General features: G+C 35.8%; 1 protein-coding gene across 7 annotated transcripts in view; it reads right to left on the bottom strand.

Annotated features, from left to right (window-relative positions):
• Positions 1-14,929, bottom strand: part of KCNIP4 (potassium voltage-gated channel interacting protein 4) — a 389,884-nt gene that overhangs the window by 79,687 nt on the left and 295,268 nt on the right. Inside the window, exon 1 of one of the 7 annotated variants that reach the window (XM_054514532.1) lies at positions 13,435-13,871. The exons of 5 other annotated variants lie outside the window; for them this stretch is intronic. In XM_054514532.1, the coding sequence (XP_054370507.1) occupies positions 13,435-13,546 (112 nt within the window). In that variant the 5' untranslated portion in view covers positions 13,547-13,871. Of the gene's footprint in view, positions 1-13,434; positions 13,872-14,929 lie in introns of those variants that run through there. One more of the 7 variants, XM_036381675.2, reaches the window with a different exon arrangement.

Raw genomic sequence — 14,929 nt, 5'->3', positions numbered from 1 at the left:
AGAGCAACATCCCCTGCTAACACAGGCACAGTCGTAGCCACAGCTCCCAGGGCAGTGCTCTGGCAGACTGTCTGTCCCATGGAGCCAGTGTTAGACCAAAGGCTAAAGTGAGGTCAGACAGAGCTTTAAATGAGGACAGGCTGCTGTGTCCATCCAGCCTGAGAACACAGCTATCAGAAGACAAGGCAGCACCACTGCAGTACCCAGCTCAGGGAAAACAGGAAGATCTAATCCAGCCAATATTGGCAGAAATTGTACCTCTTTAGTTTGCTTTGACAGTTACCATTATTTTTCAATTAATTGCACCAGTTTAGTTGGGAAGATAAATAATTAGTCATAGTTTCTTTCCTTCCTTTTTAATTAGAGTCCCTAGAGGTGTTTCAAGAATTTGTGGACAAATATTGTCTTGATGGCTAACATTTACAGTACTTAGATCATTCTTGCTCTAGGCAGCTTTTTGTTGTTCGTTATTACAATGTACAACCACAAAATAAATCATCATTAAAGAGCTATGTAGGCAACCTTCAGATCATTTTGACTCAACTTCATTTTAAATAGATTTTTGAAATATAGACCTAAACTATGGGACTGTCATGTGATATTTTTGACATACATTTGACAAACAGTCCTGCTTTCCTTCTTTAAGCCTATTACACATCCACTGCATATCACAAATTCACACCTTCATAATCCAGTGCCTTATCATATAGTCATAATAATTTTGAGAATCACTTTAGCTAATCCCAGTCCAGTCCTTCTCATGAATCTGTCCCCTTCAGCAATGGTTGTAAATCACAAAAGTTTGAATTCACTTTTTCTATTTAATTTTTAATGTCCTGCTAGTTCTAGGAGGGTATGGGAAAAAAATTAAAATATGTAGCATCAACAAATAGCATTTTATTCATTGATTGAAATAAAACACTGTCTGCTACCATAACATCAAGAAAGGCATTTTTTAAAGTTAATTTTAACTCTCAATTTAGTATAACAACTTGGCCTGTAAGGTGTTGGTTTACTCAGAAGACAAGAACTAAGGTAACACTGAGCTACCCAGAGGTTGGTCCCATCCTCCTCTCACTCCAATTGACAAACATGGCATTTCTGAGGACTGCAGGATGACAGATGTGGTGATTGAAATGAAAAAAATCTAAGCTTTCAATTCTAATTTAAAACAGCACTTTCAGAGATACATTCTGTCCTGTTGAATGACAAATAGCTGACTGGTGTCAAACACACCAACTGACAGACTCTAAGTGAAATACAGTTATTGAGCATTTAGTGCTGGATGATCTTCCACAAAACAAGCTGAATCAGCTGAAAAAATATGATCACATACCAGCCTTTTTGGTGGTGGGGAACTAATTTTTATTTTAATTGCAAATTTTCCTGCACACACACATTGCAGTGTGTGTGCAGGAAAATTTGCAATTAAAATAAATAATTATCTGCAGACAAAAATAGTTTTTAGAAAATCCCAACATCTACTGTAAGAACATAATCATAGTTCTATGGAAAGCAAATATGTAGTGCATTTGCCTTCTTCATTACACACAGAGCATGAGCACCTTAATTTGTTAAATATATCATTTTACATGATTAATTTCATACACCTAATGTACATTTGCACATTTAAAGATATGATAATTCAAGAAGATTCATGATTTCCCCAAAACATACCCAGTCTGAGCCCATTTTAATTATCATGAAACCACCATAGATACAAATAACTCAGGTTGCCCTCTGTTGTCATTGTAAAGCAGTGTTTTGGAAACAGGATGTTTACTAACTGGAAAAGAGGATGTGCCAGAGGAAACATACACATATCTGTCAGTATGAAAAACCAGAGTGCAATTCATGTCTTTATAGCAGGACAGGAAGTTCAGATACCCAACTTTTATCTTCCTTTAGGCCTTAAACACCCCTCTGTGTCTCAACATAGGTACTAGCTAAGTAAAATTATTTTTAAAGAGCTTTCTGCCCTACTAATATATTAAGGTGGAAAGACATGGGTGAAAATTTCAAAAGAGATGGGTTGTGACATAAATGTTTTCAGTTAGGATGTGTCCACTATTGAGTTTCTCTGGATCCCAGCTTTAAGAGAGCTTGGCACTTCTTTCTGCTTTTAAACCTTCCATGCACTCTTGAAAAGTGCAAACTACATAGGATGATGAGAGGATAAACTTATATTAAAGGAAAACATTTTGGGTAAGAATATAGAGATTTACTCCTTTTTTTGCATGCATTGGGAATGAACAACATGATTCAAGTGTAAAATATTTATCAAATAATAAAATGGATATTAAAAAAGATAATCAGAAAGCATTAAGTCAGGTGACAGCTTCCTATATTCTGTCACTTCACATTCCTATCAACCCAGGAATTCCTGAGTTTTAGTTCTGTGAAAAGAATTTCTTTACATAAACATAAAAGAAAAATAAGCAAAATCTCAATTCTAACTTATTGACTTTCATCTCCTTTCTCCTTGGCATAATGAGCCAAGAAGACCTTCAGCAAAAATCCTCTATATAATTTTTTAAGAACTAAGCTTTCAGCTTAGAGAAATGTTTTGCAAAAAGACCACAACTGAAAAGAAAGCAACAGAAAATATGAATATTACTTTTCTTTTAAAACATACAGCTAGAGATAACACAGGGTTGCAACAATTTTTAAAATTACACTCTCTTAACCATTCTCAAATACATTGCAAAGCAAGAATTTATGAATTCAATTATCATGGGATTAAAGTAATAAAACTATTATTAAGGTAATTTTTCCTCAGAAATGTACAACTGTGTAGTACAGTAGTAACACACTGTGAATCACTTGGTGTTAAATAATGCTTTATACTTCCTGCAGAGTAAGACTAGTCTTTATTGAAACATGAATGAGGGAGATTGTTCATAAACCAAGACTATAAAAACTGTTCTCTCAGTGTGAAGCAATTTAATGTACTTTCCAAGCAGCTTCCTGGATATCTGAGTACGCTACACTTCGCATCAAACCACATGATTTAGATGTGTCTGGATACATCTCCATGAAGAGATTGATCATACAACTTAAAAAACACAAAAGCACATCAAAAAGCAAAGGATTTTATGTTAAGGATAAATAGCATGCAAAGAATCACTAGTGCTTAAACTACATTTTCAAATGAAGGTGTCTAAACTGGGTCACAAAGATCAATATCTAGGAACTGAATTGATGTGGCCTAATTTGCTGAAAAGTTTTCTCTGAGATCTTCCCCAAAACTCATAGTTCAAGTCTTCTAAAATACAGAGCATCTTCATTTGTAGTCCTGCATTGTCAGGACTTCTTCACTCGAAACCAGTCGGTTTTCAAGTGTTCACTTATCATCCAATACAGTGAATAACTATACTTCCCTGGATATATGGCAAGCACAGAAAATCCTAAACAGTTTAATTTTTTGGTGCTGTATCTGCCCTCCCCCACCCCTGTTTGTTCTTGTTTTTATCCTCTCTTAAAAGGCTGCTAACATCATCGGGCCGGTAACAAACCGTGCTGTGATTAACAAATTAACCTATTATAGCTCTAAGCCCTCCTTAAAAATGTGCATCCTTTGCAGTGCTCTGGGCATGGCTGACCTATCCATACAGCACAACCTCTCATACTTAGTCATGTTGTTGCATGCAAATGTTATCTCATTTGCCACCTCCTCAACACTCCAGAAGACTGGAGAACCCACTCTGTTCTGCTTCCTATTCATGTGGGTGTTGCACTGAATCTCCTCTGTGCCTCCCATCAGAGATCCTGGATTGGGATGCCATGCAGAGTGCAGAAAGTATGAGCTGCCATAAATATTCACCTGCTGCTACTGGTTTCTTCTCAGCAGCAGAGAACTCAAAATAAGATTGCTGCTCCCTGTGTTGCCAGCCTTTTCTCTGGCCACTTCTGCAGTGGTACAAAGAGAAATAGCCCTGAACTGTAAAGCCTTCAGGCAGAAAATCTAATTTTTAAAATAATAACCAATAGAATTGTTGCAACTACTGTATCGTGTTATACAAATAACACCAAATTGCACCATTTTATAAAATTCATAAGAGCAAGAATTTGCTACTCAGGATTTTACTTAATTATAATACTTCAGATACTTCTATTCAAGCATTCGTCTATGAGATACAAGTTTAACCTGGCACAGATGAAAGAGATCTGAATAAAAGCTTTTAATGACATTATTTTCAGTAATTTTGTCTCCATTCAGAAAAAAGCTAGAAGCACAAATTAATGGTAATGTATGGGTGCACAATGAAGTATCCATGTATTGGTAATACACAGAAGTTCTCTGCTTCTAAAAAAACACCCTACACTTTTGTGTTCATTGCTATATTTGGAATGCTGTTTTGTGCTCAGTATTCTGAGAGAGTAAAGTGATGGGCATATGTAAATCTCTGTTATACACTAGAAGCTTTGTATTTGCTACAATGCATTAGACTTCTTTGACTGAGAAAAGCAAGGAGAAAAGTTACAGTTTTCTGATCTACCCAAGGATCAGGGGCTGAATCCAATCCCAAAATGATTATTGCAAGTTAACTAATTTGGCTCCATTTAGTGACTTCAGTAATGAGGACAAAAGACTGCCCAGAGGGAGAAAGAACTGAAGCAATGTAAGGCAAATACTTATTCTTGAAACATAAAAGAGAAAAATTTATTTGCAGAGCATCATTATTGAAATATTACAAGAAAAACCCTATACACAATATTAAACTAAGAAATTTTTTTTCAAATTATTTATAGTTTATTTAAAATATTAAATTCAAATTATTTCTATTTCTTATGTATGGGAAAAATTGAATCCATAGGAAAATGACACTCTTTAATAACAAAAAACCACCTCATGCTGAAATTAAAAATGCATTTTTATTACAAATTTGTAGTATTTAAAAACTATTCACATGAGTAAGAGACTGAGAAATAAGCCCTGTATTTGAAATATTTCAAACAACCATCTAAGGTATTTTTTTAATTTTCAGCCTGTGAAATATGGCAAATTCATCTACCTGTACTTAGTACACAATTACTTTAAACCTAAAATTATTTCCCATACATATTTCATTGCATATATGTATAAATGCATTCTATGGTCTATGTATCTCAAAAGGAGTGTATACTTCTCTAAACATATAAACCTATATGTTCAAACAAATACATTATTAATAATAAACAAAGAAGAAACAACATGGTTTGTATTAAGAAGAATAGGTAATATGAAGCATTTGTAACTGCAGATTGTGTATAACAGTACAACATGAGGTACTCACTATGCTACAGTCAAAATCTTACTGTAGTTTATTCTAAACCAGCTTTTTATGGGAATATGAGATGAGACTACCTGCTTTCTCAACAAGAAAATACATGCTATTACTGACTAATGCAAACACCTTCCTATCTAGATTCAGAGTGATTTTGTGGTTTAAAATGTCTCAAAAGTTTGAAGCTATTATCACTCACCACGTTCAAGTTTCAAACCTTGGTTTTGACAATGAGATTAAGAGAAATCTCTTGATGTCTGTCTCTCAATACTCATCATATGGCCTCACCACTTTAGCACTGGATGCCACTTTTTAAACCTACTCATTCTCACAACAACCAGTGAGTTAACCTGTATAATTTTTACCATTTTCTACACTTTTTAAGGTTAAAAAGGGAAGATATAACAATGGGAGTTCCTGAATGCCAACCCTATTTATTTGTGATTCTTTTAAATATATAATTGAAGTTGCTGACAGTTGGCACCTGTCTGACAGGGAAATAATAAAGAAACTTATATGCAATTCAAACTACAGGAGAAATATAGGACAATGCTGACTGCAGATTAGCTAATAGTCTAAGGATATTAATCACAAGTATTCTTATAAAAAGGAACTAGCAGTAAGTATGTCAATATAAAGAATACCACTGCTCTACCACTTGTAGAAAGTGATAGCATTCCCAGGGAATGCTATCTCACATCAAGTGGCATGTTCTTCTGTTGCCATCTCAAAGGAAGAAATTCAGATTATTTCTTCAATAAATATAACTTTGCAAGACAAATGTTAACATACACATTTTGCCTTAGCTCAAATTTCATCATGATGTGTAAAACCCAGAACACTGTCTTTTACTAAGAAACAAAGAAATCTAAAATATTTATAGTACAAGAAGGATACAGATCAAACTGCTAAAATACGGGTTAAACATTATGGTTGCATTTTTCAGATATACCTAAGCTGAAACTAGCCTCTCTGTCACTAAGAGTGCCTGAAGAATCACAGCTTAGTAAGGAGTTCCCATTGGATCACCCAGAAACACAGAATTTGGTTTTGAGCAGGGAATGCTACATTTCCTCTCCTTGCTCAGGAGTACACGCTCAAATGCAACGTGATTGACATACAACATGTAGAAATCTAATTCTCGGAAATTCATGACCCTAATTATTTTCCTAACTTTTCTATTTTATTTAAAAAAAGTTAAAATTGAGGCCCACCTTTCCTTGCTACTTATTCACCTGGTGGTTGACCACTAAGCAAACAAGACTCTTTTTGCCCTTTCTTCTCAACTATATTTTCTCAAATTTCTCTAGTTCCACTCTGCCACTTCCAGTCCAGCAGTTTTAGCTGCAAGGAACAAGCCTCCTTTGGGAGCATCACAGAACAGTCACTAAAATGTTGCACTTTGTTTTGGTTTGACTCATTTCAGTGATGAATATCCTTCCTTCTAATTTATGAAAGCTGCATTGTCTAAACAAGGATGTTTTTATTATGATGTAACTTATTCTTTCTTGAGTGATTAGTGGAAGACTAAAAATGTTCTCAAAATAAGGGCAGATATCTATCAGAAGCAGTCAAGGGCTCTTCATCTATATATATTAAAAAATCAGTCAAATGCATATATGCAATCTATACATCTACTTACAAGCAATTATAAAATAATCAATCTGAACTGTATCCTACTATTTAAACATGAAAATATATATTATTTAGAACTGGCATAATTTACAGACATTGATCAATAATGGCTTTTTTTAAAAAAGAAACATTAAATTGACCTATTTGTACCTGTATCAGACCTTCCATGTCATAGTTGTTTTCTTGAGATCTCTGTTAAAAGCTACTTAGTGTTAAAATTTGGTACACAAAGTTTTTAGTTTTGATTATTCCTCTTTCTTAATGAAATGTCCACAAACGCATACACACATGCAATCAAGCTATTATGGGCCTATTTCTAAAAGTTCACTGACTGGACTTAGGAAGGGCATATTTCACTTCTATAAACAGAATGGTCTCATTTGTGCTTCTTCATACTGCTCTAGTAACATGAAGCAGATATACAGATGAGACTGCAAAATGAGCTTTATGGCTGCTTTTGCAGTTTTCCCCCAAGGTAATTCTGTAAGTATTTTTATTATGAGCTAAAATGCATACTAGACAATAAAATTGTAGTGTAATATCTCCAAATTTTGCTATTATTTTTGCATTACCTAGAACAGATTCAGTTGCTTTGTAAATTTCAATGTTTCAAACAGGTCTACACATAATCAGATACATAAATCCATACAAAATCACTGAGTATCTCACATATCTCAATATAAAAGGCCAAAGAATTCTGATCAAAAATGCATCAAAAATTGAACAAATAATTTAAGATTCAAAAGACCAAAGATGACTGCATTATTTCTAATCAGTACATTATTGTGGTTTTTTTTTCATTCAGTCATTTCATCATTGTGTATATTGAATCTTGTTCTATAGAATTTTAGGCAATGATTATCCATGTCTGCAAATATCTTATTCCAGCAGCAAGGCCTTCTAGATTCTCTGCACTGAAGTACATTAGAGAGTAGGCAATGCTTTTCTCTCCACACCTATACTCAGCTGAACAAGTGTAGTTATTTTTCAGAAGCATATTTTGTCATATCAAATTTTTGTCATCTTAAAATGAATTATTTCATCCAGAGCTACATTTTAAAAGCAGCCTGGGCACAGAGCAGTGGCAGAGTGCACACAGAAAATGCCTAATCCAGGCACTCTGTAGGAAGTTCCTGGTGTCCATACTGGAAGATGCAAGGTGGTTAGATGCAGACTTTGCTGTAGGTATCAAATATATGTCACCAACCTTTATTTTGGGTGACTGTATTTATATTCTGGGAGAAAATACCTCCATTCCTTTCAAAATACATGGATTTTGGCCAGAAACAGCCAAGACATATCTGGATAAATAACTACCTTCAGATGAATACTCAGAATTACAGAAGCTTCAAATGATGCTCAAAAGCAGCTCTACCTTTGCAAAGATGATTACAAGGGGAAATTTCTCTACCTGCACATAGTCAATCTAAAATTATTATTAGTATGAATACTTTCTTGGAAAAAAAAATTCAAGACTACAAAATGGAGGATCTAATGAAGGGAAGAGTTCTCCTAGAACAGTATGGCCAAAAGGAGCCCTACCCAAGTTAGAAGGCAAATATCCTATATGATCCTGAACCAGAGAGGATCTGTGAACTCCCACGTGGAGACAGGACATATGTTATCCTTACAGAAATATTCCTGGCAATATTTGTAACAGCTCATAAATATTTCTCACCATTTTTCACACAGCATCTAGATTTTTAATTCAGAGAGATGTGGGTCTAAAGTGACCTATTCCACAATGATTTAGTTGATCTGGATGTAAAAACTCCCTGAAGACGTCCATGGAAAGCAGTTGATGAAAAGATCTTCATAAACCAACAAGCCCTTCCCCAAAACTTTTACATAAATTGTCCCATTTTCTTCCTATTTTGCTAAAAGCTTGATTTCTCTAATTTTGACATGAAAGAATAACTTTTGCTGTTCTTTACCAAGCACATTACTTTACACTTTTATGTAATTTGCACATCATGTCATTAGTTCCAGCTAGAAAAACTGCTGAACTAAAAGGAAAGCAAAACAAAGTCAAAAATTCACTTTCAATGTAATTATTTTAAGGTGAAACAAGACATTGCTTTCCAAACATAAACATTGTCCCAAGCCTGGAGAAGTCTACTTTTTGAGGATATGTGGAGAGTAAATAGAACATCATCTACTATGCTGAGGCTGGGTATTGAGATGGTCACAACTTTCAGTAAGTTTCACAGCCTGTCTTGCATCCAACATATGCATAGAGAAATGTATCTATATAAATGAGCATATTGAAATTCACACTTCAGTTTTTACATCTATTTGGATCAAGGTTGCCTTTAAAGCAGCAAGTGAATGCACTTTCACATCTGGTCTTCTGAAATAACTCTGCTGTGCAATCTATCAATACTTCTATAGACTGACTCTCCTTTAGAGACCTTGCATCCAGAATGTCTGTCAAGGTTTACAAGGAGGGCTGGGTTACTCAGAATAAAGTAGTTCTGTCACTTCTGCATTGTCTGGAGAGGAAAAAGAGACAAGTAGGAGGTGGTCGTTCCACCATGTGTTAACTGAACATCTTTCTGAGAACAGGTGTTATAAGCAGCTGCTGAGAAAAGGCAATGGGACAGGTACTGCTGCATGGGGTATTTTTGCCTTTCTGTTTACTGTGGAATTATGCTACATTGCACCCCATTTGGCTGAGAGGAATTATACAGGAGAGGGAGCAGCATAGGAGACTGTTGGAAGCTAGACTTGTAACACAGCTTTAAGTGGATGGAGAGGACATTCAAATTAGGATCCTTCATGTCAGCCACAGGCAGAGAATGAGAAAACTCTTGATTTTTAGTGTTCTTTTCCTTAGAAAATATGATGCAATAGAGAATTTCTCAGTAGTATGTCTTTCCCCACATCATAAGGGTGAGAGTCATACTGCACTTAAGAAAATCTCTTAAACCTTACTGGTTTTGGTAAGCTGTGAGGGTAACTAACAACATGTTAACACAGATGGTTTCAGACAGACCAAACATCTTCTCTGTGCTTTTAAGTATCTGAACTATGAAAGAGGCCACATTTTAGCAGTTTGTGTGACAGAGCAGATAAATTCACTAACATGACTTTTGGACTGGAGGTGACTTCTGTCCATCCAGATTAGATTAGATAGAAAAAAAAGATCTCTCTGTACCTGCATAGAGCAGATATATCCTAAGGCAGAAAACTACCTCTATTAAAAACTACCTCTATTTACCCCCTGAACCAATTTCCACTCTGTAGCTAAAGCAACAAATTACTTACAATATGTTCAGTGAAATATGTTCATTGATAACAGCAAGTGAACTGGTCTTTTCTTTGCATCACAGTAAGAAAAACTAAAATATTCTTACCTATCCTTGATAGCCTATTGAGTTTAAAGACATATAGACACCAGGGAGTCCTACTAACCAAAAGACATGGAGTTCATAGGATATTCACATGCCAAACATGACATTTATATCTGAATAGGCATTTGAAAAATAACAACAAGCTCTTGAGACTGTTAGAGATTAGAGATAGCTCCAGATAGCTCTGGAGACTATTACAGATAGACAATAAAGGAATAAAGGAGTCTAAAAAGATGGCAATAATGGCTGATTCTATTAACACGTAAAAGAAAAACATTTCTGTAAGAGACGTTATTTCAAGATACAACCAGTGCATGATGTAGGAAAAGGAATAGAGTTTGTCCTTTCAAAGACTTTGACTTATGCAGTTCCCTTATTTTTAAAAAGTTGCTTGCACATGTTTAGATAATCTCTCTGCATAGCTACTACTTGACAGCTGTTCTGGACACAGAAATGCAAAGTAAATCCTTCGTTTTGCCTTCTCTCACTTCCAAGTTTCTGGTGGATGAATTCCCTCTAAGCCTGGCCCTGTTCTGATCCATTGCTTCAGTTTCATCTCCCTCCTCTCCTCCCCTTCCAGCTTGTAACAAAACACAAGCTTTGGAGTGAAGCTGCCCAGCAGAAAAAGCTCCAGGCAAGGAAGTTGGAGGGAAGATAATGGTCAGTGTCAAACCACTCTCAAAGTAATGGAAGGAGAGGGAAAGGGGAGTTTCAATCTCTCCTAGCAAAAGTTATATTGATTCAATTCTGTCCTTTTAACTGAAATAGCTGGCTGCCTCCAGTGAGGCAGCTTTATCTTCATTCTGGTCTGTTTTCTACTTATTGGAAAGTAGAGAATGGATGAATCAGAATAACATAGTCCCTAGTTTGGGACACAGGATAAAATCAGGTTTCTCTCTGTCCTGCCAATTGGTGAACACTGTAATGATATAGGTTAGGCTTGATTATGTCAAAGGTCTTTTCCAACCTAGTTAATTCTGTGACTCAGTTTATTCAGTAAAACTAAGTAGATTTGACTGGGTTCTCCTGTTTTCTCATGGAGATGAGGGCAAGTCAGGCTCTTCTTCACCATAACTGCACTACAATCAGTGGACTTGCAGCCAGTTAAGAAGTAAGGATTTGTCCTTTATCTGTCTTCTCTGCCCTGTAATAGCAAACATCAGGCATGCTGTCATTTCTGTCAGTGATATTTGCAGTCAATGCATCAGGGATGTTAAAACAAGCATGTTAAGGAGTCAGAAAGCCTAATTATGGGAAGATTTGTTTCAGCATTCAGATTTGTTTCACCAGCCTGTGTGTGATAGATGGGGAGGACTCATTGCTTATTTTGGTTTCCAGACCAAGGCTGGCAGTTTAAATGTGCTCCTACTTGGATATGAACAGAAAAGCTTTCCTTGCATTCAGTAGGTGAACAACAAATCACTAGTTCTGAATACACCATAAAAATATTCCTTAACCATTTGGGGCAGAATTGTTGTTTAATGTAGTGGTGGTACCCAAACATGGAAAAGCTGATTAGCAATATCAGCCTCAGGGGAACTGGAAACCCCTCAAGTCACCAGAGTTACTCACACTGCAATTATAAATAAATCAACTGTACCTTACAAAGTTTAATCCTTTTACATTTAGGGATTGGTTTATGTTGCTGGGTACTTCTGAGTGAAATTATCATCATGTGAGGAAATGCCACGACACTAATGGGTGCATTAGAACAAAAAGGTGTGCTTCAATTGATAGATCATCTTGAAATTATTATTAACATCAGAGTAATTTGTACCAGGAGGATTTTTTTAAAAGTAATTTAATAAATCTGAAATCACATAAAACCTTTTCCCACAAACTTAATGGCAATACCAGTGAGAAATCAGAAAAAGGCTCTAACTCTACATATGCTAAAAAAAAAGCAATATTGCATCTTAATCTTTTTTCTCTATTTGTTACCATATGTAATAAAGCTGAAGCTAATCCATAATCACGATGATTTTTTAGATGTCGCAAATGTTACACATCCAGAGTATTAAAAATCCCAGAAGTAAGCACTGCTGTGAGGAGTAAATTACCCATTGTTTAGATCTGAAAAAGTAATTCCATAACCATTATAAAGTAACAAAGCAAATATATATTCTCACCACATACAGTTTGAAAGATGATTTATTTCAGTAGTTCAATAGCTATATAAGTGCTAAAGATTTCAAATTTTATCAGCACTCTGAACAATTTTATGAGGTGATTATGTGAATCTGCATCCATCAAAGACCCTATTCTATGATGGAAAGTTAATGTTTCAGAGAACTGGAGTGCTCCCCTTGGCTGTGTGATTCTGACTGAAAGCAGTTACCCAGTAAAAAGGATTGGTTTGGACTGACATGAGCAAACATAATGGCAAAAGCAAGTATTTTTTGAGCAAGGGCTTCAGTGACTGAGTAGACATTTTGTGAAAAACTTGAGAAGTTGACAGCATAAAATCTCACTTATAACTGACCTGAAATAGCTTATTTCTATAAAATGTGAAAAAACCCTCATTTTTTATAGAAATAAAAGTCCTAATAAATTAATGTGAAGCCCTCTTTGGGAGTAGATGAAATGATATGACCCATAAAATAGAGAGCAGACAAGATTCTGAGCAAGCAACAGGAATTTTAAAACATATATTAATGATATATATTTTAAATACACACATTTAATGTTGACATCTATGCCTTTTTTTAAAAGATGTACAGCAGGCTTGATCCTAAAGCTCATCCTGTAATAACAGTGTATTGCATTTAGCTATGAAACACACTTTTAAAACACAGAATATAAGTATACAGAAGAAAACTGTAATTGCATCATAAATCAGAAGAGCAAAGCATTTTTTAAACATGAACTGAATTAAAATCTATCAAGTTCAGTAGCATTGAACAGCTTTCAAAGAAAACTGACAGGTGTTTTGTTTACTATTTTAGTCTTTCTTTAATGAACATCCTCTCACAGTTGTAAATTCATTGCAAAACAGAAACCTTATGCTAGCATCTACTTCTGCTTTCAATAACAAAGCAAAAGCAACAGAAGCAAACCAGGGTTTTTAGTCTGTTACTTTCACTTTTTTCATTTCATAGTTTTTTATAGCTGATGCTCTCTATTTTAGCAGATCAGACACCAAACCTACAAACAGCACAAACTGTGAGTGACCACTTTACCTTCTGAAAAATCAATCAGTCCCAGCAAATGAAGCAGCTTCAGAGATGCAAATATAATCACAACAATACCCACTGTTTGTAGTCCCTCCGACTCCCACTCGAGAGTCAACATTCTTCCAACAGGCAAATCATTCCAGTCTTCACACCGGTTTGCAATCAGAGGGAAATTAGAGGATTTTACCAAGAGTTTGCTTTGAAGAAATTTGCAGTGGTGTAAAGCACCACTATACCAAGCAGTGGCAGTTCAGCAGCCACTCTAGCTGAGATAAAATATCAGATAAAGCCCTGCATCTCATGCTTCTCTGAGCATTTGCTTTCATCAGTAGCGAGTCCTCCTAGAAGGCTGAGGTGGACCACGAACCTCTGGGTATGACATTGTATCCGTGGAGCAGCCTTACTGGGAGCTGCTGGAGGAGCACCTGTGTCGAGCAGGAGCCTTGGCTGTGTCAGTGCCAAGAGGAAAAGCTCTCTGGAAACTTGCACGAGGGAGCACGCTGCTATCAGCACTCAGTGCTCCGGTGCTCCCAGACCCAGATGCTGCAGTTCTGCCCAGCTCCACAGCCTTTCCCCAGCTCCTCTTAGCACCATTTTTGTTAAGTTTCAGAAATGACAGTTTGCTAAAGACAGACATCTGTTTTCACGTGCTAAATGCTGCATGTCAGAAAACTACCGCCCTCTGCATTAGAAAGAACAATGATCAGAGAAACGCTGCCCCTTCCCCTTTAAAGCATCACCAGAGTCTAATTAAATCTTCACTGAAAGTGAGAATAGAAATTAAAGAAATACACATCAGCATGATCAGTGCCACCAGCTAGCAAAATACAGTGCTGTCAAGGAGACATGCACTGCCCAAACTCCTGATCCACAGCCAGGAAGAATGTATTCTTTATTGATTAAGAAACAAAACTGCTTTTCTGTCTCAGCACATGAACCTAGAAGTGCTGAACCCCAAACTCTGATATACATTAATGGGTATTCAGCATTTTTCTGGGAAGATCTTATCCGGGCTACACATCAGGGGAAAAGAATCCCAGATGATTTATTAGATAGTTTGTATAAAACTAATTGTCCTGTGTTTATTAATGTGATTACCAAGAGGATACCCAGTGTGAAGAATATCCTCTAAAGAATATTTACACAGCACATGCATAACCAAGGTTATGCCTAAATGCTTACCCTTGTGCACATCCTAAAAATTTAAATAAATCCTGTTCATTGCTCTACAAAGCGCAACAATAAGGTAAAGGGAAGGCTCAGAAAAAAAGTATTTTTGATATTTTTATTAATTAAAATGTATGTTCTAGCACTAAAAAAATTACATAAATGATGTCCAGTATCAACTACTCAGGTTACTAAGGTCTTTTGACTAGAAAAATTTTTGCTAACTATCAAGAAGTTCAGGTATTTCTACTTTTGTTCAAAAAGTCATTATAATTTTAAATTAGCATAGGAAGTTGTAACATTAACAATCTATTGCTTATGGGCTACCACGTAG

The sequence above is a fragment of the Molothrus ater genome, chromosome 4 (assembly GCF_012460135.2).
Source record: "Molothrus ater isolate BHLD 08-10-18 breed brown headed cowbird chromosome 4, BPBGC_Mater_1.1, whole genome shotgun sequence".
Taxonomy (NCBI): Eukaryota; Metazoa; Chordata; class Aves; order Passeriformes; family Icteridae; genus Molothrus; species Molothrus ater.
This window is presented reverse-complemented; position numbering and strand designations above follow the sequence as displayed.